This window comes from Poecilia reticulata, chromosome 1, assembly GCF_904066995.2.
Source record: "Poecilia reticulata chromosome 1, P_reticulata-male-v2, whole genome shotgun sequence".
Taxonomy (NCBI): Eukaryota; Metazoa; Chordata; class Actinopteri; order Cyprinodontiformes; family Poeciliidae; genus Poecilia; species Poecilia reticulata.
Genome location: NC_088830.1, coordinates 5,098,490 through 5,123,090, shown reverse-complemented (window position 1 = coordinate 5,123,090; position 24,601 = coordinate 5,098,490). Strand labels below are relative to the sequence as shown.

The 24,601-nt window shown below is 41.0% G+C and overlaps 1 protein-coding gene across 5 annotated transcripts in view; it reads right to left on the bottom strand.

Moving 5' to 3' along the window:
• Nucleotides 1-24,601, bottom strand: part of lrba (LPS-responsive vesicle trafficking, beach and anchor containing) — a 232,396-nt gene that overhangs the window by 19,298 nt on the left and 188,497 nt on the right. For 3 of the 5 annotated variants that reach the window (XM_081616331.1, XM_081616388.1, XM_081616359.1), the window contains exons 47-51: nucleotides 17,620-17,787; nucleotides 8,661-8,750; nucleotides 6,923-7,115; nucleotides 4,997-5,056; nucleotides 2,460-2,615 (exon numbers count right to left, since the gene is read on the bottom strand). In XM_081616331.1, the coding sequence (XP_081472457.1) occupies nucleotides 2,460-2,615; nucleotides 4,997-5,056; nucleotides 6,923-7,115; nucleotides 8,661-8,750; nucleotides 17,620-17,787 (667 nt within the window). The remainder of the gene's footprint in view (nucleotides 1-2,459; nucleotides 2,616-4,996; nucleotides 5,057-6,922; nucleotides 7,116-8,660; nucleotides 8,751-17,619; nucleotides 17,788-24,601) is intronic. The other 2 variants (XM_081616399.1, XM_081616427.1) reach the window with 1 other exon arrangement.

The window sequence follows — 24,601 nt, the reverse complement described above, 5'->3', positions numbered from 1 at the left end:
GAGCGGGTCAACGACTTAACCCCCCCGCCCCCTCCCTCCGAGAAGAACACGGGAGAACAAAGATGTGAAATGTTTGACGTTTTCATAAACAGTGGAAATAAGTAATGATGACTGCTGCAATAATGGCTACCATGCGCCTCAGATTAAACATGCGCTTCGCCGTACGCTTGTGGAAGGAAGCTGCTTCCTCATGCTTCCCCAATCGGGACTCTGGGATCTGATAAAAATCCGCCGGCCCTTTAACCTGGCGGGGGGAATTGGGGGCGCCGGCGGCAGCTGCTGAGCCGCGTTCGATTAAACTCTGTTCTCGTTCTAGTCGCACAACCTGGTGGCAGCAACACAATAGAGCCATCTCTGTGTTCTCATCCCCCCACCCCACCGCCGCCGCGCCCAGGCTGTAGAGAAATTGAATTGAGTCTGTTGTGTGGATGCATGTAGTGCTCTGAATGAGGCTGGGGGAAGACGTTGAGAGAGATGAAGCTTCAGACAGTCTCATTTAGGACCCCTGACCTCACTGCAGGTTTTTTTTTTTGGTGAGAAAACGTTTGAATTGAGCTGATGATATTCAGGTATAAATGCTGGGCCATTCTCCTCAAGTTTGGAGGACGTTTCAGCATGAACAGTGTAAGCTAATACAGGCAGTGTTAGTGGAACCTTCATCAGGCTGAGGAGGACCACTCAACCCAGTTAACAAAACACTCACAGACCACCTAACTTGATACATCTTAGTACATACGACCTGAAATTAGAATATTATTCTCTTTACTCACTTATTGTTGTCTTCTTTGTTCGCCATAATGAGAAGGATGGTGCTGTTTTGGAAATAGGACTGGCCGCGACAAAACCATGAGCAAGTTTACTTGTTGCCGTTTTGAGTTATTTGCAGATTCTAAGCTTTCCAATGATGGAAAACATGTGGAAATCAAAAAAGGAGTGTTGCATGTATTAACGTCTTTGGGCTATTTGTAATTTAGAAGCATCATAAAAGGAAAAAAATAGATCTGAGTTGATTGGGTGGAAACAAAAATTCTCTTTCAGCTTGACGAAGCTGCTCTTCATATCACACTCAGGAAAGCCACAGGTACAGGCGGGACTGGCCTAGATCAGACCTAGATCTGTGTGTCTGTGGCATGCTGTGTATCATAATAGAGTTATACAGCTAAAAACAAAAGTTCTGTAACTCACCCTGAGAAACTGAAAAATATTCCTGCAGACGGTAATTCCTCCCACCTAATAACCGTCTTGCCGTTGTTTTCTTTCCACTGGTATTTTCAACTTTTCTTTTAAGTGACCCAGTTTAAAGTCAAATATTAATCACAATCCTTTGGACAAGGCTTACTTGTCTTCATGCAGTACCTTGCAGGCCACTAGGGGACTCCCTCAAGCAACTCCTTCAGACTAGCCAGCAGCAATTAGCAAACACTTGGTGGAACTGGAGTCAAGTGAGCTAATCATATGAGTAACTTCCTGGTAAAATGCTGGTAAAAATGTTGGTAAAGGGCTAATAGAGGAGCCATGTTATGATGACTTCCTGAAGGCGAAGTGTTGGAAAGAGCAGGACTTTCTTACAGAGGTCCAATTTCAAGGCGTTAAACTACTGAGTCAAATATCTTTTGAGTCATACTTGACATTTATAACGGTTTTATTACAAACTGAAGGTAATGGTTACTTAATTGTGCTATAAAAGGAAGGAAAACACATGATACTGCCCCTTTAAGACGACCCAACAAATCTGACCAGTTTCTCTGTTCATGCTAAAGAAGCTCATGGTTGATGCACACCAAGTTTTTCACCACATGGTGTTTTGAATGCAGACTATAAAGACTGGTCTCGGCTTACCACAGCACCTTCTTTGACATGTTTGCTACAGTGCGGATTTATGACCCGAACCCAACCCAAAATTCAGGCCAGTTCAGACCAAAATTATTTTCTAGATAGTTGGGTCAGGTCGGGGTCGGACTTCTGTGGCACGCTGAATAAGTCTACAGAAACGGCACAGAGAAAGCCAAATGATACAAGTCTGTGTTAATATACTTATTGTAGTGTAAACAGAAGAGCAGATACTTTATTTACTAAACAGGTTAAACTAAGTAATCATGGTGCAGAAGCTCCGACTGTAACGAGTGCAGCGCATTGCGTGATCTCATCAATCCCAAATCTCAGATGATTTGCACTTGACTCACCCTGTGGTTACAAAAAGCAACAAGAAGGAGCTGGAAGACATGAGACAAAAACTAAAAACAGGAAAACCTAAACTGGTTCCTGAACGCTGGTCAAAAACAAAAGCGATAAAATCGTAATGTCAGGCTTACTTTGGGCTCAGGAATTAAAGTGAATTAGTCGGGTTGAATCAGGCTCAGACCAACCCAAATAAATCTGTAGGGTCAGGTCGGATTCTATTAGGCCCGATCTAAACCGACAGCAGATCAAGCAGAAAAATCCACTTCTCTATCAGCTACCTGTGTCGGTGGAGTAGACCCGGAAGCTCTTGTCCCAGAAGCCACACAGCAGGATGAAGCGGTTGTCGGCGGTGATGATGAAACACTGCGAGCTGATCTGGATGCTCTGATCCAGGAGGTCTGAGATCTGACGCCGGTGAGAGCCCACGTTGCTGGCTGCAAGGAAGCAAACAGGATCAACACAGGAATCCAACACACAGTCTGAGGACGGCCGACGTGTCGGATAAACAGCCGGGAGCTCGTGCTTTGATGCTCCTCCGCCGAAGCTTCGGTGTGAGGGAGATTTGTGGGACGACGCATAAAACATCCCGGAGATTGAGAGTTTATGGAAACTGCGGCGTTTTCCACGAGGGAACTAAGAGTATGAGTGATGTCCCGGCATGGATTGACTTTACAAAAAAAAGAACCCCACTCCAACCGGGACGGACACACCAGCTTCATCTTCGCATGATCAAATATTGTAAATCGCAACTCTGATTTACCGACGCCATTTACCAAAAGTGCTATCTTTGAGCGGCTCTCCTGAAGAAAAACGCTATTTTCTTACTTAATGGGGTCAAATGCGTGGGTGGAGGGGCGGGGGGAGCAGGTACGTCTTGGAGCATTTAGAGTATCTGCTTCTACTAATATTTCAATTTTTTAACATTCCCCAGAGCCACAGATGGCTCAGCGTTCATCCTCAATTTACTGTGTTTAGCTCTGGCTCCTCCTGGAATGCAAACAGTGTAAATATATTACTGACAAGAGCGAAACTCCCAGCTACCTCCCCCAAAATGTGCACGCACTCCCCCAAGACACTTTAGCGGTAGAGACGAGCCAATGTGACACGATGATAAACATCTAATTCTATCGAACTGATAACCAGTCCTAAAAAGGTGTTTCAGTAACGAATGGTGATAAAATGCTTCTGGAATTAGATTATCTTACTATCCTAATCTTTTACAGGCCAACTGGAAGAAATGTGCACCAGAAAACACTAAATCTTACCAAGAAGTTTTGCTATAGTTTCCAGTGCAAATATGCAAGTAGTACACTTGAAATGAGACAAAACTAATACGTAGGTTTCCCTCAGTAAGAAATAAATGGATTAAACACATGATAAAATAAAACAATCACTAATTTCCATTTGCAATTTTTCTATTTTCCCTCTCTCTCTTTCTTTTTCTTTAAACCAAAAACTGGATGATAAACGTCTCCCGTCTGGCACTTTGGTCTCAAACAGCTCTTTCTTTTTAAAGGACAATGTTGTTTACATAATTCATTTTATGTGCTGTTTCTGTTTTGTTTTGAATATTTAAAATGTCTTCCTGTTCCAGTGAAATCTCCTTTCAAATTTAAAGTTGATCTTTCAGAATGTGTTCTTGCATTATTATGCCATTATCATTATATTACTTGAAATTGATCTCAAAACAACATTTTTGTTTATTGCAACAACTTGAGACAAATTATTGTCCAGCACTATTTATTATTTTGACAGGGCTGTTTATGTGCAACTTTTCAGCTTAATATAGGAGCTTGTCTTAAGTCAACAATTTCTTAATGTTGATTTTAAAAAAGTACTTCCACTGGCAGATTATTTCACTTAACACAAGAAATGTTTCCATGTTATAAGTGAAATAATCTGGGAGCAAAGGTAGTTATTTTACATCAATATTAATTATGTTGCTGAAAAGTCACTTCTAAGTCAGTTTTGTCTTATTTCAAGACATTTGCAGCAGAAACTAGAACAAAAGCACTTGGTAGGATTTTGTGTTTTTGCAGTAGCAGGATTAGGATGAATAACCGAGCGTCGACTCTGGTTATTTTCAGTAGTCAAGTGTTTGGGAAGAAAAAAAAACGATCCCGTGAGAGTGACAGTGACCACAACATTCAGAGAAAGAACAGCCTGCAGCCCACATATCCCTCTCCCACTGCAGATGTGCACCAAACACCCTGCAGGAGGCGGGAGGCGGGCGCAGACGGACAGAGGAGGCGTGTTTTCTCGCCGCTCCGCCGGCGCGCCCCATACATCACTGCAACCCGGCGCTCTCCCGCTCATCAACAAGTCGTGAAGGATGAGAGGCGCACATATTGTCCTGACAGGCGTCCGCCGTGCATTCTCAATCACACATTATTACCGCATTCATATTCATTTTCACTGACACGCGTCCTTTCCCTCCGCACAAATTAAACCAAAAGAAGATGCAGTAGAGAGGAGGGAGGGGGGGAGCAGGGGAAAGGGAGCAGGGTGAGGGGGGGCTGATGATGAAATGCTGGCCCAGGCCACAGCTCATTGCATTCCAATTTGCATGCAAATGGTTTAGTGAAAGAGCAGGGCCTATATCATGACGAGTGAACTGGGGGGAGCGAGGGGACAGGGGGCGGCGGCTGAGAAACAACTCTAATCTGGTGTCCAGGGACACGGCTTCATGCGCCGCCATGAGTCACCGGTGGGGACGCCGCACGCAGATCCGTGCACGCGATTCCATTTCATGCATAAACAGGCTCACACTCAGGCGCGCGTGGATTCCTTTTAATGGTCATAAATGACAGCGTACCTATCAAAGGGTCAATTTCCACAGGAAGTTGGTACTGCTGCTCCCCGGTGTTCTGATGACCTGACAGAGAAGAAGACAGATTGGATTAATATGGTAATGGAGTGGCCTTGTGAAACAGAAGCTGCATTTGAGGTTATTATAACACACTGAAAACTATAACTATAATCCTATAATGTGGCCCGCTGGCCTAAGACTGCTGCCATGAATTATAGATCAATTATGTCCAAATGTTACTGAGGCTACAGAGGATATAGGGCCCAACAGTCCTGCCTCTGCACCAGCCCAGAAATATTGATTTCATAGTGATGGATAATGAAAAGGGATTTTTATTTTTCCCATGTTAATCATTAAGACATGGACTCAGACCGGAACCTTCAGAGCCACATAAAGAGTTACAAAGTCGGCCTTCTGTCACTTGAAGAGCATTTTCAGGATGAGAAGACTAATGTCTCAGTGAGATCTAGAGAAACATCCACGCGTTTATCTTCAGTCGCATTGATTACTGCAACAGTGTCTTCACAGCTCTGCCTAAAATAAATAAATAAAATCAGCTGCAGCTGAACCACAATGCTGCCGCTGGTGTTCTCACTAAATCCAGGAAGATAGAGCAACTCCAGTACTAAAGTCACTACAATGACAGAACCAGATCCAAACATGGAGAAGCAGCATTATATGCTTCACAAATCTGGAACTTCCAGAAAACTGCAAAACAGTCAAAACACTGAGTTCTTTTAAGTCTAGACTAAAAACCCAGCTGTATAGAGCTGCCTTTGAAACATAAATGGAACACTGACCAACATACTTCATTTTGATGATGGAAGTTTGTTACTCGTTTTCTCAATTGGTGACCTTATTATGTTTTTATAACTTAATTTTTGTGCTTTTATGACGTAAAACATTTAAATAGCCTTGTTGCTGAAATGTCCAACACAAATAAACTTGATTGATTGATTGATTGATAAAAACATCTACTCAAAAAATGTGCTATTGATTCTGATCCATTTTAAATTAAAAGGCTGTCTTCCTGACTCAAACGGTTGACATGGTTGCTTTGGAGACGGTGCGGCCCTTGGAGGCCTTCCAGTGCTAACTAGAGCCAACCAATCAGAGCCAGGAGGAGGGTCTTAGCACTGTCAATCATGCCCATGCTACAATACAGCTTCTCCCCGTCAGCAGAGCCTGTCACGAATGCTAAGGCTAGTTAGCATGGCCACTGATGACAGCGGATAGACAGCTTTCCTGTAACAGTGGGTTGATTCTCTGCTATTAGTACATTTAGCAGCTCATTCGTGAAATTGATTGACAGCACTAAGACCCTCCTCCTGGCTCTGATTGGTTGTTTTTGGTTGAGAGCAGAGCATTTCTTCAGACTGTCGCAGTAGCTCAGGGAGGAAGGGGAGGAGTTTGATCTTTTCACAGATTATTTGTCTTATATTATTCTTTCATGTCATGGTAAAAGTTTTAACAACTAAGTAAAAATAATTTTTAAAGCCACAGCTTTAACAGAGGTAAAAAAAAAAAAAAAAAGATTATGGAGGGCTTCTTGTGACGACTGTATTACACAAACTAACTACCACGATCAGTCGAGTCTTTGTTGCTCACAATGTGGTTCGTATTCCACTAAAAACAAATCAGCCTCAAGGCCCCGGGGTTTTTCCTGAGGTCGAGTGAGTGTTGAGTAAATAAGACTTATGAAAGTGAAAGGTTGATGTATGGAAGTGGACACGAGACCCAACGCTGGCTGTTACATGTGTCACATTTGATACAGCTGCCTGGTAGACACAGTCAACCGTCTCTCAAATCAACGTCCGTCCCGTACAGACAAGACAATCTGATCTTCATACAAATACAGCGTTAACCAACCCGGCCACAGGACTCATGACGTGACCTCAAAAAACACCACAAAAAGACGCCGAAACCACCGACCTGTCAAGCCGTGCCATTTGTTGACAGAGAAGAGACGGTTGGCGGTGACGGTTATGATGGCGGGCGACGCGAGGCCCGGCTGGGTGTTGGCCGCCACGTGGGTGACAGGAGAATTGGACGGGAACTTCAGCACCATGATGACGTCCTGCTGCATCTGCTCCGTGAACATCATTGGAGTCTGCAGAAGAAGATACTATTCAGGGAACCAGGGGACAAGATGACCGGACAGAACAACGGAGACCACAAAGCAAAACGAAAGCAAAAAGATACATAAATAAAAAGTTAAGGGAAGCAAGTCAGGTTGGTGGCAGCAGGGAGAACAGGAGGAGGAGAGAGGGAGGAAAGAAGAGCACAGAGAGAAGGTTAAGCAAGGACAGATGGCAACAGGACAGAGCTGAGCTCAAATTTAGAAATACGCAGAATGTTGCTCATGACTGCACTTGGAAGCAATTATCACAGAAAGGAGGAAATATTTCTTAGTGTTGAGAAGAAATACAAACAAAAAAAAAAAACTAACATACAACAAATGACAAATATCTGCTCAGGAAGTTGGATGCAATTCTAAAAAGTCCAACTTGTGATAATCATTAGAGCAGCGTAATAAACCATTTTTAAAACCACTGAAGGTAACATAGTTACTTGATTGTGCCACATAACGGCACATAATTCTGACTCTTTAAGTCTGCTTTTCATTTCAGTCTACATTGAGATGTTTTAAGACTCTTTTATAAAATGCACACATTTTTTTTTCTAACTGGTATGTTTTTAAAAACGTACAACACAAGGGTAAAAATACCCCATTATCCCATCAACCTGTCAGGCTGCTTCCTCTGCTCAGGCAACATTTAGCTCAAATCTAAGAAGTGTTTGAACTAAGCAGCTTGAGCAGAAAGCTATTTTCCTCCTTGCGTGTAAAGTAGAGGAACATCAGTGTTTAACATCAGGAAGAGACCTGGGTAAATCCGGTTCATCTGACAGCTAACTAGAAGCACTGACAGTATCATTACCACCGGCGCGGGGCGGACGCCGACACTGACAACACGCCGACTCGAGAGGGAACAGGAGAGAAAGTGGAAGCCAAGAGAAGCGAGCAGCAGAAGGAAAATAAAGGTTTGGGGAAGGTTAGAAATGTGTTTGAAAAGCTGTCTGACCGGCATGTCTTTGAAAACTATATCTGGAGGAGTAAAAAAAAAAAAAGAAAAAAAAATGAAAACAATTCACAGAATCCACCCGTACGGTTGGGCGGCAGATTCAAAGGACCGGCCCGGGTTTGCATGTGTGTGTGTGTGCGCGCGTGTGTGTGTGTGTGTGCCGGATGGTGGTCTGCACAGCCAGCTGTCAGCGCCGCAGGGACACCGCACTAATAAGGACTCCTGGGACCTCGGCCCCATCACAGGCAGGAACCACTGACTGCACTCCCCGGCACATAAAGGGTCATCGCTTCAAACCAGCCCATCTCGTGTTTCCAGCTCAGGTGGGAAAATCTGGATCAGGCCCAGATTTCCAGAAGAAAACCTTTTACCAAAATGCATCTCCGCACAAATACTTGTAATCTCTTCCTTTCACAAACACCTCGCTAATAAAGAAAGAGGAGGGGGGGGCATGCTCTGGAAAAGGCAAGAGGATTTCCCAAAGTAGGGAAGAGCAAGATAAGGAGAAAAACAAGACGATTGCAAACAGTCGTATTTGTGGAGGACCAAAAGTTAAAATAAGACAAAAAGAGGAATGAGGACCTTACCACTTGCATGGCTGAACTTCGAGGCGGGTGAGGCTCAATGAGCAGCTGAGAAGGAGTCTGTCCAAAACTCCTGATCTGAGACTCCACGGCCTGAGGAGGCAGAAGGAGAGCACAGACACGCAATCACCATGAAACTGTTTCTGTAAGTTCAAATCCATTTATCTTTGATTATAATGTCAACGAGTCTGATCTCCATATAGATCTATATAGATAGATCACGACTAAAAAATACAAACAAATATGAAATTAGTCCTGAGTGATTGCTGCAGATTCTCAGATTACTGTTTTAACACAGATTAACAGATTACAGTGAGAAACTTAAAAGTACGTGTGTTTAAGGGCCTGAACTACAGAAGAGGATTAAGATTACTGGAAAAAAGAAGAATTCTGACTTTTTTCCTCAGAATTCTCAATTCTGACTATAATCTCAAAATTAAAGAATTGAGATTAATTGAGACTGAGTAAAATAAAACATCAGAATTCTGAGATCAAGACAATTCTGAGATTAAAGTCAGAATTTTGAGATTAACATCCAAATTCTGAGGAAAAAAGGACAGAATTTGTGCTTTTTTAATATATATATATATATATTTTTTTATCAGTAGCCCTAATCTTCCATACATGAACACACTTTACATATAAACACACATATTTTACTGTCTTTTGTTCACACATTTACACACAACGACTCATTTGTCCCGCAGTTGGACTGAGAGGACAGGAGGAGGGCCGGCTGCCTGGCCTCCGTGGTTAGGTGGTGTTAATGAAGAGGTATAGGACCATAAATGTCAGAGCAGACGCCGGCCCAGGAGCCTCTGGACAGCATCACGGCGCTCACTGTCAGGCCAGCCGGCAGCAGCTATGGAAGCTCAGAGCTTCACTGAAGCCTCGTAACTCTCCACTCAGTCGATTCAGATCAGCGTAAACATCTGCTACCGATACACTCTTTCCATGTTTAGGTATTTTACCTAATAAATGCTAATTTGGTTTACATTTTAAAATAATGCCACAATGAAGGAAAAACAAAGGCCAATTTTATGATGAGTGGACAAAGAGAAGGACTGTTGAGACAAACCTGAGGAGGTGTTGAGGATTTGGTGCAATTAACAGATCAGTTAGTTTTAATAATCCATGCTTGCTCATATTACTAATACCCACATTATTTTTGACTAATTTTAGATATATTTTAGAACCAAACAGTCTTCAGTTCAGTTAATGAGATCATTAAATATGTGCATTTATTTTTCATGTTCAATAGAAAACAGTCCAGGCCCACAGACTTATCTGTCTAGGTGTGGTTCCAGTTAACTGTGTGCTCAGCAGTTCTGTTTCTTTCCCAAATAAAGCTCTAAAAGTAGCTGTTGCCATTATCTTTGTATACCCTTTTCTTTTCAAATGGAAGTATTCTTGGCTCAATAGGTGTATTACTTGGAGCTAGTGCTGCCATTAATGCAATTTTATAAAGTGCAGCTTTTATTTCTCAAAAAACAAACATAAAACGTCCAGAAAAACAAAAGGAAACCACTGGACTAAAGATTTGCTTTGCTGCAGTTCAGGCTTTCTTTCTGACATGTGACCAATTTACTCCAACCTGTCGATTCCAAATTTGAGCTTTTTTTTTTTACTACAAGGACAAATAAAAAGTAGTCTTGAAGTTTCTTTGGTAAATACAGTGATAGTCTGAACAAAATCAGTAAGTGAAGGAATTACAAGATTTCTCCATTAATGCATCAGAGGGAGATTTGGTAAACCTTATTTGATTAGTACTACATTACATTGTACCAATGCATTTATAAACCTAATATGGTGGGAGTTATTGGTGTTAATGGAGGAAAAAAAACATTCTTTTATATATATTATTGACCTGGTTGTCTCCAATCTGGCCAATAAGGTGAATGTTGGCCGATTTCCTGACAAGTTCCTCTAAACGCTGCAGAGCTTGTCTGTGAAAAAATATGCAAAGGAGCTAAAACTGCACCAGGAAACAAGAAAAAAGTTCTTTATAAGACAAGAACGGACCTAAAGAAAATGGCCAAGACAGAATTATGACAGCCTGGTCAACTTGTTGCTGTGCTCTGTGACTGGCTGTGTGGGAGTGACAGTGTGTGTGTGCGTGTGCGTGTGTGTGTGTGTATGCGTGCGTGCGTGTAGGCTGAGAAGGTCTGAGTCTGACTTGGCGCAGCCTGGAAATGAGCTCATGGTTCAGGCCTCTGTACGGCATTTCCATGAGAAAAAAAAAGGTCAGGATACGAGTCTCTTCATACCTATTGTCTGAAACTAACCAGAGAAGCTCAGCGCAGGGAGGGATTTTAACACTGAGATATTAAAGTTTCATCACATTATTAAGGGTTGAGAACTGAATCCCAGAAGGTCTACGCTGATTATTTTCTTTGTAAACGTGGAATCAGAGTATGAAACTAGGGAGTTCAGACAGCATGACAGCAATAATTCAGAAAACCAGAAGTTTGGAGCAGAATTATAGTTTGTGAAAGTTTGGACTTAACAAGACCAAGCCAATGGTTCAGTTTATGACACCTGAAACTGGATGAAATTATCTTTGTGGTTGGGTACAAACAGCAAAACCACAGGCAAAAATAAAAAAATTGAAAAATGAAAGAACTGAATTTAGTTCTTAAGTTTTTAAGTAAATTCTTCTACTTTGAAGTTTTTTATATTGTTTTGTCAGTTCACTTTTTAGAGAGTAATACTGGGAGTCCAACAATCACGTACTGTCTGGGTAATCAGAAGGGCCAGCCTGTTGATAGTTTGTTCACTGTAGTTGTAAGCAGTAGTAGCTCATTTAGAATGACTCCGTTACTGTTCTCACTATGACTGCACAGGTTTTTTGATACCAGAATTAGGCATGCAAAAAATGAATTGACTTATGATTGTTGATTAGATTAAAATTAGTTCAAATTGATTAAATACTACGATCTGCTTAGACCTTTTTTCAGCATCGTCATCCAGAAGGGCACGCCACTGGTCATTGTTAAGCAGAGCCAGTTGATACAGAAATAAAGATGGAGGGGCCATACGAGAAAGAGAAACAGTTTTAACAATGTCCGGTGACAGGAATTCAAAATGTACTTCATCCGGTTCTGTTTAGAAATATGAACACACACAACAAACTCCTTAAGTTATCAACTTAACACTCATTCAGCCGAAACAACTTCTCATTTAAAAATGACTGATATGCCTCAAAGACGAAAAGCAGAGGGCATTATGGCGAAAAATTGTAACATAATGGAAAAAGACATGATGGCAATGAGCATGGTTAATTTAGAGCAGGGTCACCAACTCCAGTCCTCGAGGGCTACCATCCTGCAACTTTTAGATGCGTCTTTGCTCAAACACACCTGGATCAAATAAACTGCTCGTTTCCAGCTTATTGCACAGAGGAATGAATGCTGGTGAGGGAATTCAGACATTTTGGAGCAGAGGTGATTCTAAAAGTTGCAGGATGGTAACCCTTGAGGACTGGAGTTGGTGACCCCTGATTTAGAGGGTGGAGGTGCTGTGGTGGTGCAGGGGTACAGATCCACCCACATATGGAGGTCTTAGTCCTCGATGGGGCTGTCACAGGTTCGGATCTCGGCCTGATGACCTTTACTGCAAGACTTCCTCTTCTACCCACTTTCCTGTCTCAGTTCAGGTTCAACAATTTTACCCACTTGGATAAAAACGACTATAATTTCTTTCCATCCATGTCATCTGGATGGAAAAAAAAGGTAAAATATACTATCCTAAATGCACTTGCATTTAGGATAGTATATTTTACCTTTTTTTTGTATTTAAATGCATAATATTTAAATAGCATAATTGACCAAGCACATCAGATCCTCAATGAGATGCTTCTGTGATTTATTTTTCAACTCGCACCCAATAACTAAACCGCGGCGAATAGAAAGTCCACAATGATTTACCCAGAACACTTCAGTGGTTAATTTCCTCTAAGTGTCATGACCGAGTCTCCGAATATTTTCCATCTCATCCACATCAAGTCTTGAAGCGTCAGTGCATCAGTCAAGGTCAAGGCATCATCCTCCTCTGACAGCAGAGTGAAGCACCTTGCTTAAGCTAATGTGTGGAAAAACTCCTCAAAGGCTCCTAACTTATCTTCATTAGGTGCAGACTGGACATTTACGAGGCTGTCTAGCGGAGGAACGGCGCTGAGTGTAGGTCAGGATGTCCTATCCCTATATGCCAATGCAATGCTCAGGTGATTATATGGGGCGCCATCTACAAGGCCAATCTCTTTTGGAAGCGCTGGACCGCGTCTGATGAGGGTTTTCTGAATTCTATACATTTAAATGACCGAGTCGCCCTCAGCTTAGTCCCGGCCTGCCCTTTGATTTATTCAGCCAACTTGACAAGATGGATTTCCATGCAAAACATCTCAGCGGTTATGTAAATCGGCCTGACATGAACTCAAAACAGATTTAAAACAAATCAAATCACCAGCTGTCTGTCTAGCAGAGATGTCCAATCTGAAAATGAGAACATCAGCCAAAAAGACACAAAACAAGAGATTTTAAAGGGATAGCATTATGTAAAATCAACTTTTTGAGCTTTACATTGTGTTATGATGTTATTCTCTCGTTTAAGACAATCCTGGAGTGGTGCTTTGATTCTTTCTCACACATTTGAGAAAACCTTTAATCTCCCGTGGTAAACACTCAGCTTTGCGAAACATCTGGATGGACCTAGCCCCGCCTTTGAGACAAAGCTCCTCCTCAGAGTCGTAGTTCACAGAGCATCCCACACTCACACGGCTCCTTCCGACTAGCCAGAAACAATTAGCAAACACCTGGTAGAACAGCGCATTTGCTAAGCTCATTATACGAGCTACTTCTCAATAGAGGAGCCATGTTGTGATGACTTCCTGAAGGCGGTTTCAGAAAGAGCAGGAGTTTCACGTCCACGTTTCAAGGTGTTAAACTACGAAGTTAAATTTCAATAATTTTTACAACAACTGTAGTTAACAGTTTCTTGACTGTGATATAAAATGGTACTATGTGCCTGAAAAACCTATAGTCCTGCCCCTTTAAGGAATATGACAGACTTTGAAAACATGTTGACGCAGGTTCACTCGCAAGGCTTTTCTGCTGAATTACACAAATGCTGTATGATTCAAACAGGGATCTGTGTTTTGTCCATGCCGTGAGAGGTTGCTGAATTTTTCCATAATCGCACGTGAAAGAGGGAAAGCCCTGTAGGACAACGCAAAGACAAATCAGGCCGAGTCACCCCCCCCCCTTTACACCGAGAGGCAACGCAGATGTGCATGTAACCCCACCACAAGAACACACACCAGTGTGTGCACATGGTTTCTTCCTGCGCTGACTGGCGGAGGCAAGACAGGAAGTAATCACGCGGTTGAAAAACAAGGCACCGGTATCCAGAGCAGTCACTAATCTGTGCTGAGCTATTCCACACTTTCTCCCCCAGACACACACACACACACACACACACACCCACACGCACACACACAAAATGCATGTATAAACACTCGATTGTGGTCATTTATGCTGATGAGCACGCATAAATATACAGATGTATAAACATGCCAATACAAAATGTACACAGACACACCCGTATGCACCAACGTATCTACGTGGAACACACACACACACACACACAACACTCCAAGTGCATGTGGATACGAGAGAGATGTGGGAGAGAGCAAAGCAAAAGGTACAAACCGTCTAACCCATTGTAGTAGAAAACATGCACACAGATCTGTGCCCACTCCTCCACTCTGAACCGCCCCAGGGCCCGTCACAGCTCAGTCCAGAGCTCAGGCTGAAACAGTTGTCACTCAGTAATGACAGACTCTGGGGGCCCTTTCAGGCCTAAAAATCCCTCAAACTCCCTCCCCAGCGCCCCGATGTGACGAAGGCCAGGCTTGAGACTCTGTTTCCACCTTTCTGCTCAGACAGGCCACGTTTCCTTCCGCAAAAAACACAACTGACGGGGGAAGCCTCGGATTAGTTCACACGGGCAACACCGCCTCGGTTTATCTAACTAATTAAAGTGCTCAGACTGAGGGTGTTTTCACAGATGAAAGACGGCAGACTGGAGACGCAGCATCAAACGGCAGAGGTAGAGAAAACAACAAGCTTCTGTTCATCTCCACGGAATGGCGCAAACTTTAAAGTTTTCTTGATATTTCACACTAATGATGCAGTGAGTCAATGCTGGCTTCTGTTTGTTGTTTTTTTATACTGAAACCATAAAATGAATTTTATGGTTTCAATCAACCTTAAAATTGCACAAACTAGAATTATAAAAATAAATTGGCTTAATAGAAACATGGAAATTTTGAAAAAAATGTATCTTGTTTTCTGTTAAGTTTTGGTGCTTGGATGAGGTGGTTTTTCGGTTGCATCAAAATTAGAATATTTTCCAGAACTGCACTGAAAACACCTTTTTGTCCTGCATCACTTGAGTCATGTGATCAACAACCGGATTTGAGTATCGTCAGAAAACCTGAAGATGATGACAGGAAGCGGTAGGAGGATGACGACACGGCGTGGTTTTTAACGACTTATCACGTGAACAAACGTACTCATGTGTGATTTTAATTGTATTTCTAAGTTAATAGAAACACTTCAATTGCGACATTAAACTTTTTCGACACGAGTGGAATAGCAAAGTTTTGCGCAGATTTGTACCATCCCTGATGTTTTAAATAGGTAATAAAAGCTTCATTCAAAATAATTTTCTCTTGTAATGATTAATGAAACACAGAATAAAAACACACAGAAACTGTGGCTAATTAGTAAAAATTTGTAAGCAGGTGAATCTAAAGTGTGTATTCTTACACAGAAAGCCACAGTGGGAGGAATTCTGTTCCTAATACAAGTGAAATCCTGTGTTCCTGTCTCTGCCGGTTCTGTGTACATTGGTAGAATAATCAATACCTTTGTCTTTGGAACAGCTTGGAAGAAATAGTGCAGTACCACGGATCCAATTTTCTGGGGTGTGTGTGTGCGTGTGTTTGTGTGTGTAAAGGCCAGAGCACATCTGGATGGGAATTAGGGCGAATGAGGTGATAAATCAAGGATGTGCCCCTTGTGCCCGTGATGCTCCAGTCAGTGAGTCATGAAGGGCGGCTGTACAGTGGAGGCCACTTGACGTACACTGAACTAATCTCCATTTAAACTTGGATGCTGGGACACGTCTAATTTATGACTAAATGAATCTTGTTTTCATCATTTTCTTCCATGATTTTCTGTTGATGATATAAGAACACTCACAATGTAGGCCAGGGCGATATGGAATCAGAATTTTGTCACAATATTTTCTGGTACTGCTGCGATAACAATAGTATCGACGATGTTTAAAACAGATATTTATTGCTTATTTTTTAGGTAAATAGTTTTGCAGGCGAGGCGACTGCATGCGACAACACAAATACTGTTCTTGAAAAGCTTTCTTTCTCATCTGAAAGAGGTTTCTTCTTAAAACAGTGATTTATATCACTAACCTGCACACAAAATCTGCATCTAATCAGCGTTTTGAATTTACTGATGTTTACCGATGCTCTCGTGGAACAAAGAGGGAAGAAAACGGCAAACATTTCCTTTGTTTTTTTTAGTATAGCATCAATAACCAAAATGTATCATGGCAACGATAAATCAACTTTCCCTTTCATGATAAACGATACAATAAATATCACGGTTTAAAAAAAGTGAATGTCCGTTTGATGAAATGCTACACTAGCTAAGTGAGAATACTCTGCAAGTAAGCAAGTAAATGGTTGTAATGCATTTTTTTGTGTTAATCTTATACTTTTACTTACCGCTACCATACCATAGTATTGCAGGAATTTAGCCTTTATTGTTCAAATTAAATAATGTTCCAAACTATTGATGCACCAATATGGACATTTGGGGCCAATATTGATAAGTGAGCTCAGTCTTGCTGTTTTGGCCTATAACTTCTTCTAACACCATGTTTGTGTGAATCCACTGCCCACCTGAAGTCTGTATTTTCATTTTCACATTAATATTGTACACCAAAGTGCTTTTTTATGCTCAAAACTTGATGTACGTTTATTTAATTATTTAATTCTAGTCTTATGTATTCATTGTAATTGACTTTGAAGTTTTGTTTAGTCTAATGTGCTGCAGTCTTGTTCCTTGTTCTAAGACAAATTTCTCCCACGGGACACAAACAAATGATCTTGTCTTATCTTATGATTTATGGTTATTTCAAACATCAGGACAATAAAATTAGCTCCCAAAGTTTCCTCTTGCATTGTTTCACACAGAACTCAGTGTTGCAGACTTCACTGCACACCAACAACTACGTTTCAAAGCTACAAAAAGGTGATTCGCCCTACAGCTGAGATTTTTTTTTCTCTAATTTGTCAACAATAAAAATAGAGTAAATCCCCCCACCCCCCTTGGTGGTAAAAGTTAGACGTCAGACAGGCTGATGTGAGCCAGGTCAGTTGGCCTTGCCGCCGGCGGGCCGCCTCTCGCAGCCAATCAGTGAAGTTGTCAGGCCCATGTTTGGCTGTGGGCGCGCTGGCTGTGTTTTTCTTCTCAGCGCTGTGTCTTGTGTGCTTGCTTTCGGGCAGCACCCGGCGCAGCTCGTATGTGTGTGTGTGTGTGTACGTGCCATGGTTCAAAGTGGTGGGAATGAATAATGAATGAAAGCAGAGGAGGAAGCTTTAAGGCGTTAAAGTGGAACACTTGGTGGAGAGCTTTCAAAAAGGTATTACACGAGGGAAAGGCTTTGCTCGGCAAAACCTGACTGTAGATTGTTAGCTTAGCTCTCCCGAGCCACAGGCTTTGCTAATGGGATCATCAAACCCCCCCCTGAAATACGGCTTGCTTTTGTAATGTAGATTAAACATCAATCTGAGAGGGCCCCGGTGTACTTACAGTAATAGAGTATTTTCTGCCTTACTCAGCAGGATATGAAAGAGGATGTAAAGCAGCAGGCTCACCTCTCTGAGCATGGGGTCTTTAATGGAGCTCAGGTTGACCGCGCCTTCATATGTCAGATAGTAGAAAACATTGAGGGCCCTGGCAGCTTCGGGTCCCTGCTGCTTGTAGCCGAAAATCAGGTCAATCCACTGGTGGAGCTGACAGGACACGAACTCGCTCTCCAGAGCCTGCGACAGAAACATAGGAAAAAGGCTTAGAAAGTTCTATAAATATCAACACATGAATACTATATAAAAAAAAATGTCTTTGACCTACAGACATGCTGCTTCCCAAACACATTTCTCATCCTGAGCAACAACCATCAGTAGCTGCGTGTCCGTTAAGCGTAAAACTGTGCAAATTGAAATTACGAAAATAAATGTTACAAAAACAAGCCAATTTTGAGAAAACTCACGTTTTTCAATAAAAAGTTCTTTGTCGCTAGAATTTCAACCTTATCAAAATTGATGTATTTTGCAAAACTGCAATGGAAACACTTTTTTTTTGCATCAAACAAATCATGTGATAAACAACTGGATGTTACTGCTGGCAGAAACGTCAAAGACAACGACAGGAAATAGTTGGAGGATGATGGTCTGTTTTCGATATTTTTAATATATAAGCAAGTATTTTTGGTCTAGTTTCTAGTGCAAATATCTCAGTACATTTGAAATAAGAATTAATGTACAAGTAGCTTTTCAGCAAGTTATAGGATATTAGTTTAAGTAAAAACAATTATTAATTTTGATGAAAAGCTACATGTTCCACTGGCAGATTATTTCAGTAGTAACATGAAAAAAAGCCTTGCAAGTGAAATCTGCCAATTCACATCACATAATGTGACAATAAGTCATAAAGGTTCGTTTTCATCTGCAGTCTCTCAAAGTGCAATGAAAATACAACACATTCTCAAAAAAAAGAGAATAAAAATTATTTTTAAAAAGCATTTTTTTATCTAAAAATCAAGATACAAGTTTAAAAAGAATAAAAAGCCATTTTGCACAAATGCAAACAATCCCTAAAAAAAAACAGAATTAAAATAAGACCACATGATCTGTCTCTGCGTTTTTGCTTTTAACTTAGAAGTTAATAAGAAATTGTGTGTCATTCCAACGCATGGACTCCATAGCTCTTCTGTAAAATGGCCGACAATAATTTCCCCAAAACGCTGCACCAAAGTATGCAGGGCTGAATAAGAGGCAGACGTGTCCTCTGATTGGCTGATAGATGATGAGTTATTTCACCACGGCTGAATTATGAATATATTTGATGCAACTGTTTACATCCATCGCCGATATGACTTCTAACCACTTATTACGTGAACAAGTTTATTCATGTGATTTTAATTTCATTTATTTAATAAAAACACCACTATTGCAGAAATTGTGTTTTTTTGACATTAGTGGAACACAGACTAACATTTGCCCACATCTGCAGCTCCTGACGCCCTTCAGAAAGCATATTCCTTAGAGAGCGCAGCACATCCCGCTAATTGTTCCTGTGATAGAATCTGAAGATGATTTTTATAACGAGCAAAACGCACAACGTACCCACATCTGATCATAAGGGAACATCAAAACTCTAGTAGCTCATTAGGGAATCGTTTGGGCTCCGTCTTTGTTCTACGGGAGCTGACAGCGGCACAGCGTTGCTCGTCTGCAGACGTCTCAGTGCCGCCATTACGCTGAGGTACAAGCCGTTTTCTCTCCTCATTAGCCGGCAAAGGAGGGGGAAAAACATTTATGGTTTCCCCATAAAAACAGGCGATTGTGTTAATTTGTGTAAAGCTGTCGGCTCACAAAAGCCCTCTAAACACGACCAAATTAGAATGAGGCAGCCCTTGATTGTCATTGCTGCCTTGTGTCACATTAATTTGTGACAAAACATTAGCCTGGGCTGCACTTAAACGGCAATTTATATCATTTCAATTTTTACCGCAGATACCAGTGCATCCTTCACTTAAATGCGACTTTCTGACAGGCCATTTTGCATCTAATTTTTCCCCACTCGCTTAATTACAACTTTTAGTCGGCGAGCAGACCCAGAGAGCGGAGGGGGAGCAGTGTGCAGCTCAGGTACGATGATGAGGTTTCATTGTAGAATGAGCGTCGACTTCATCTTTAGCCGTCTCACACACAGTCTCTGGTGTGTGTGATTCCTTTTTCCTCAGGAAAGAGGAATAAAAGGGAACAAAAAGCAAAGTGAAACACAGACAGATTCCAGGTTCAGTGAAGAGAAACAGGCATTCTAGTAGACAAAAAAAAAAAAAAATCCCTTCAGTACATTTGATTTGACTTATAATAACAGGATGATATGCCTCCAGAATACAGACTTTGTGTTATTACAGTGTTTCAGTTAGGTCAAAGCTTCAAAATGTATTTAAAGGTGCGGTATTATGTAAAATAAACTTTTTGGAGTTTTACATCATGCTGTAATGTTATTCTCTCATCAAAAACATGCCAGGAGTGTTGCTTTGATTCTTTCATGCATGTTTGAGAAATGATTAGCAACCATTCAGTTGTGTGAAATGCCTGGGTGAACCTAGCTCCGCCTTCTAGGTCACAAACTCACCCTAAAAGATTCCACCCAAAGCAGCCCTCCCCTTCCACTCCCCCACTCAGCTCCTTCGGACTAGCCAGCAGCAATTAGCAAACACCTGGTGGAACTGAGCATCAGCTGAGCTCATTATAGGAGCTGCTTTTCAGTGAAATGCTGGTAAAATGTTAAAATGATAAGAGGGCAAAATGGCAAAAAAAAAGATGACCTTAAGTTGGAACTATGATGCATTTGTTTGTGTTTGTTCAGTGTGCTAACATCTGGCTGACAAAAGGCTCAGCAGTGCTCTGATTCTAGTTGTATAAACCTAACCCCAGTGGAATACAGTTAATCTCAGCATAACTGCCTCTAGAAACACTGCACTGCACTTTGATCTTATTACTTCAAAGCTTTCTGCTTAACAATAAAAAAAGAACAGCGTAAACATCTGACTCAGATTGATCTACAGCATTGATTTTCCTTGCATAATGCAGGAAGGTGAATATTCATAAGTTCTAGTAGAACAATTAGTTTTAATGTGTTTAATTGCTTGACCTCAGATAAAAAGCAGCCGCTCCGGTGATCTTTCCAGTAAACACTGGCTCTGTGGCTCGAGGTGCCGTGTTTTACTTCAGACTGAAGATAAACTCCATAACTCTCTTTAACACTATGAACAGATATGAGTAAGAGGCAGGAACACCCACAACAGACTTTTGGTATTTCTACTGAGTACCAGAGGAATTGGCTTATTTAAAGTAAAAAAAAAAACATTTAATCAACAATAATTTTACTTCGTCATTTGAACACAAATAATGGCTTTATAACTCTTTGATCAGATGTAAGAAGTCTAAGAATAAAAGCTCAATCTCTGGAAAGGATTACTTTTTCAGGCAGATTGCAGCACAGAAAATTTTAAATGATCAGGATTAAAAATGGAAAAAATTAAAAATTGTGGTAAATTGGCCAGAACTTGAGTCTCTGTACTAGTTGTAATATAATTTGAGAAATTTACATGTTAAGTGTACAGCACCCATTACATTTTTTATTTTATTTTATTGTTTCTTTTTTGTGTGTAATTTGTTTATGTTTAGTTAGGTTAAGGGAATCTTGAAAAAAAATTTTTTTTTACATTTTTTAAAACTATTTCTTAGTTTTTAAAATTAAAAATTAGAATTAAAATATATTTTATATATGTACATATATAAAATATATGTACATATAAAATAAAAGCTTAAAATATATGTATTTTAATATAATATATATATATATATATATATATAGAAAAAAATTTAAACATTTTACAATTAAAATATCTAATAGATATTAATAATTAAATATTAACTATGGGTTTCGTTGGTATATGTGTGGATTATTTATGTAATAAAGGCGAGATGATGCAGGTGGTTAAGAGGGAATTTAGCCAAGTTTATCCTTCTACCCAGAAAACAGTCAACAGAGAAGTCATGACAAGAGTTTGAGAATTAATTTCCATTAAATCAGCAAAATTGGCATCAGTGTAACTTACTGGATCTGGATTTAATCTGTGGTAAAAGAATGTTTTAAAACCTCACAAGTCATTATTCCTGTAGTTTCTCAGTGAGGTCTTGTGGATACGCAACACAGCCGAAGACATGATGGAGAAAATAACGATACATCTAACAGGGTTCATCTGATGAAGAAGCCATTAATAGTTGTGAGGTCCAGAAGTAAGGGATGCTTCTGTTGCCCATCAGGTAAACGGCAGAGCAGCAGCTGTGGAAACGTTTGGTCATGTGGCGCCACAATGTGGAGACATCTGAGCAGAAGGCGTGGGCCCACGGCAGATTCCTGAGGTGGCGACCAAAAAGTAGAACCGGGCCGGATTATTGATGTGCCAATTAGCAGCTGATGTGTGTGTCTTCTCCTCCCACAAGGGACTGACTGATAATTAATGAATAATTTAGCACAGCTTTATGTAAATGCTAGCAGGGGGTCAAAGTCACTGGAAATCCTCGGTTCTATTGTTATGCGTTTGACAAACTACATGTTTAAAACGCGAGGCTGTTCGTTTTAACGTCGCTCTGATTTCCAATTACAATCAAAACGCAGCGCGGTCTCTGAAGCAGAGATTTATAGAATTATAACAATTCTCAGTCAAACGGCAGTGCTGGAGATCTAAATCTATATATTTTGAGATTATTTCTATGGCGTCAATTCACAACAAATGTCATTAAAGGCACTTTACTAACAATTTCACCTCAATCACGCAGCCGGTCAGAGCATAAGCATTAAAGCTGCACTATTTAACAATTATACAAAACGTTTTTCTTTTTACATTTGATGAAACTGTCACTATGTCAGGAAAGAATAATATGAGATGAGTAGCTTGTGAAAAAAATCTAGCTCTCAGTGCTAACTAACAACCAATCACAGCCAGGAGGCGGGACTTGGCGCCGTCAATCACCCTCTGTGGAGCTACTCAATAACCCTCCACACCTCCCCCATGCTCTGCTACACTGAAGGTAGCATAGCATGTTGTGAATGCTAAGCCTAGTTAGCATGGCCACCGATGGCAGTGGATAAACAGTTTTCCTTTATGTTGTTTCTCTGCCATTAGCACATTGAGCAGCTAACACATGAGGATGATCGACAGTTCTAAGACTCTCCTCCTGACTCTGATTGGTTGTTTTTGGTGCATTTCTTCAGATGGCCATAATAGGTCAGGTGGAGGAGATTGATTTTTCTCACAAATTATCTCATAAAATACTGTCACGACATGTAAATATGTAAAAAACCTTTTTTATAAAAGTTACATTCCTCAGCTTTAAATCCGGCTCATTATTCAAATTAGTAGAGAATGTTTTTTGTCTTTTTAAATGACGTGTTAGTTTTGCCAGTGTGCTGCGCTGTGAGGTGAATGCCAGTGAAAGTGCATTACAATGAACAAGCTTCCTCTGGTTGCAAGTCTCAGGTTACTTCCATTCTTCCCTTTTGTAGACATCTGTGACTTTGGAGTGGACCTCAAGTCTCTAATGAAAACTAAACAGACTCAACGGGAACGACAGTTTGACTTTATGTCTTTCAATGTGTTCCACTTCAGAGGGACTGGAAGTCTAAAATACACCAACCCCATTTAGGGGGTACGACACAGCAGACACCAAGTGACTACAATTACCCAGCTGGTGGACATTAAAGTGTCCCAAAAGTCTGTCTAATCTTACATCAAAATTCTCCTCTTAAAATGTATTTGTATTTGCAGATAATGGATGTATTTGGATAGGATTCTTTTGAAAATGCTAAATAATCTCTGTTGAAACATTGTTGTATGTTTCCAGGCCTGGCAGCTGAAGCCTGGTGGTTCGCTGTGGTTTGTGGTGGGCTTTATGACCTGGATTGTGCCGGATTTCGCTTCGGTCTTAACGAGGTGACGGTAAACGCTTTCCTCCATCCCTTACTGGTCCTAAAAAACCTTTTTAAGGACTTATAGAGAGCTGTCTATAAGGACGTTAAAATGCCACATAACAAATCAATCCTTTCATTTGCACGTCGAAAATAATGCAAACGTTCATGAGAGGCCGAACAATGTGTGTCACAAGCAGTGCGGGTGTGCAGCTGGCCTAACATAAATCTGCTAAATATTATGGTTTCTTGTTTTTTTTATGTTTGTGAAGTTTCTTAAGTTAGAACAGAGGGCTCCTTTCCTCAAGTGGCGAAAAGTTGGTTCCACTTGAGGTCGGCAACCTCGCTCCTCGAAGGACTGATTTAGCTTAATGTACATGAGAAAACGATTGTCAGTTTGAAGTCGCCAATGAACGACTGCATACAGCAAAAAGAGTGAGCGGGCAACAGATGACGTAAGGAACAAGATCTATGCAGCTACTAGACCATTTCCTTTATTCTCGTATTTATACACACGCACGCACACACACCATGTGTGTGGTGTTTCAGCCTCACCCCCCTTCCAACCCGGCTAATTAGACAGGTGACAACTGTGAGTGCTCTGGCTGAGGCCTGACTGGCAAGTAGAACCTGAAACTCCAGCACTAATCCTCTCCTCCCATCTTTTCCTTAAACCACTCACTGACTTGAAGAGCAACAGTATCCGTTTTGTGTCGAGTGTACAAGCTGAATGAGAGGGGACCTGAAGATTATCTCACTGGAAACAAACAGAAACACTTTGATAGATTTGGTCCAATTTGCAGCACAAGAACTGGTTAAGGAATAAATTACCAGGTCAAAATAGAGGTGCAGTTGTTCCCTCACTCAGTATTTACTTTTTTATGAAATTAAGTTTATGAGTAGAGGGGCACCGATCTGATTATATCTGTATCGGTCTTGATATTGAAAATAATTCTACATCGGGTATCGGTGACAATGTGGCTGATCCGTAATTGCAGTTTCTGAACACTTTGAAATGTTTGTTGTAGTTTATATCTATTGTTTTTGTCAATTTCAGTTTATTTATTTTACACTGGCTGTTGTACTCCT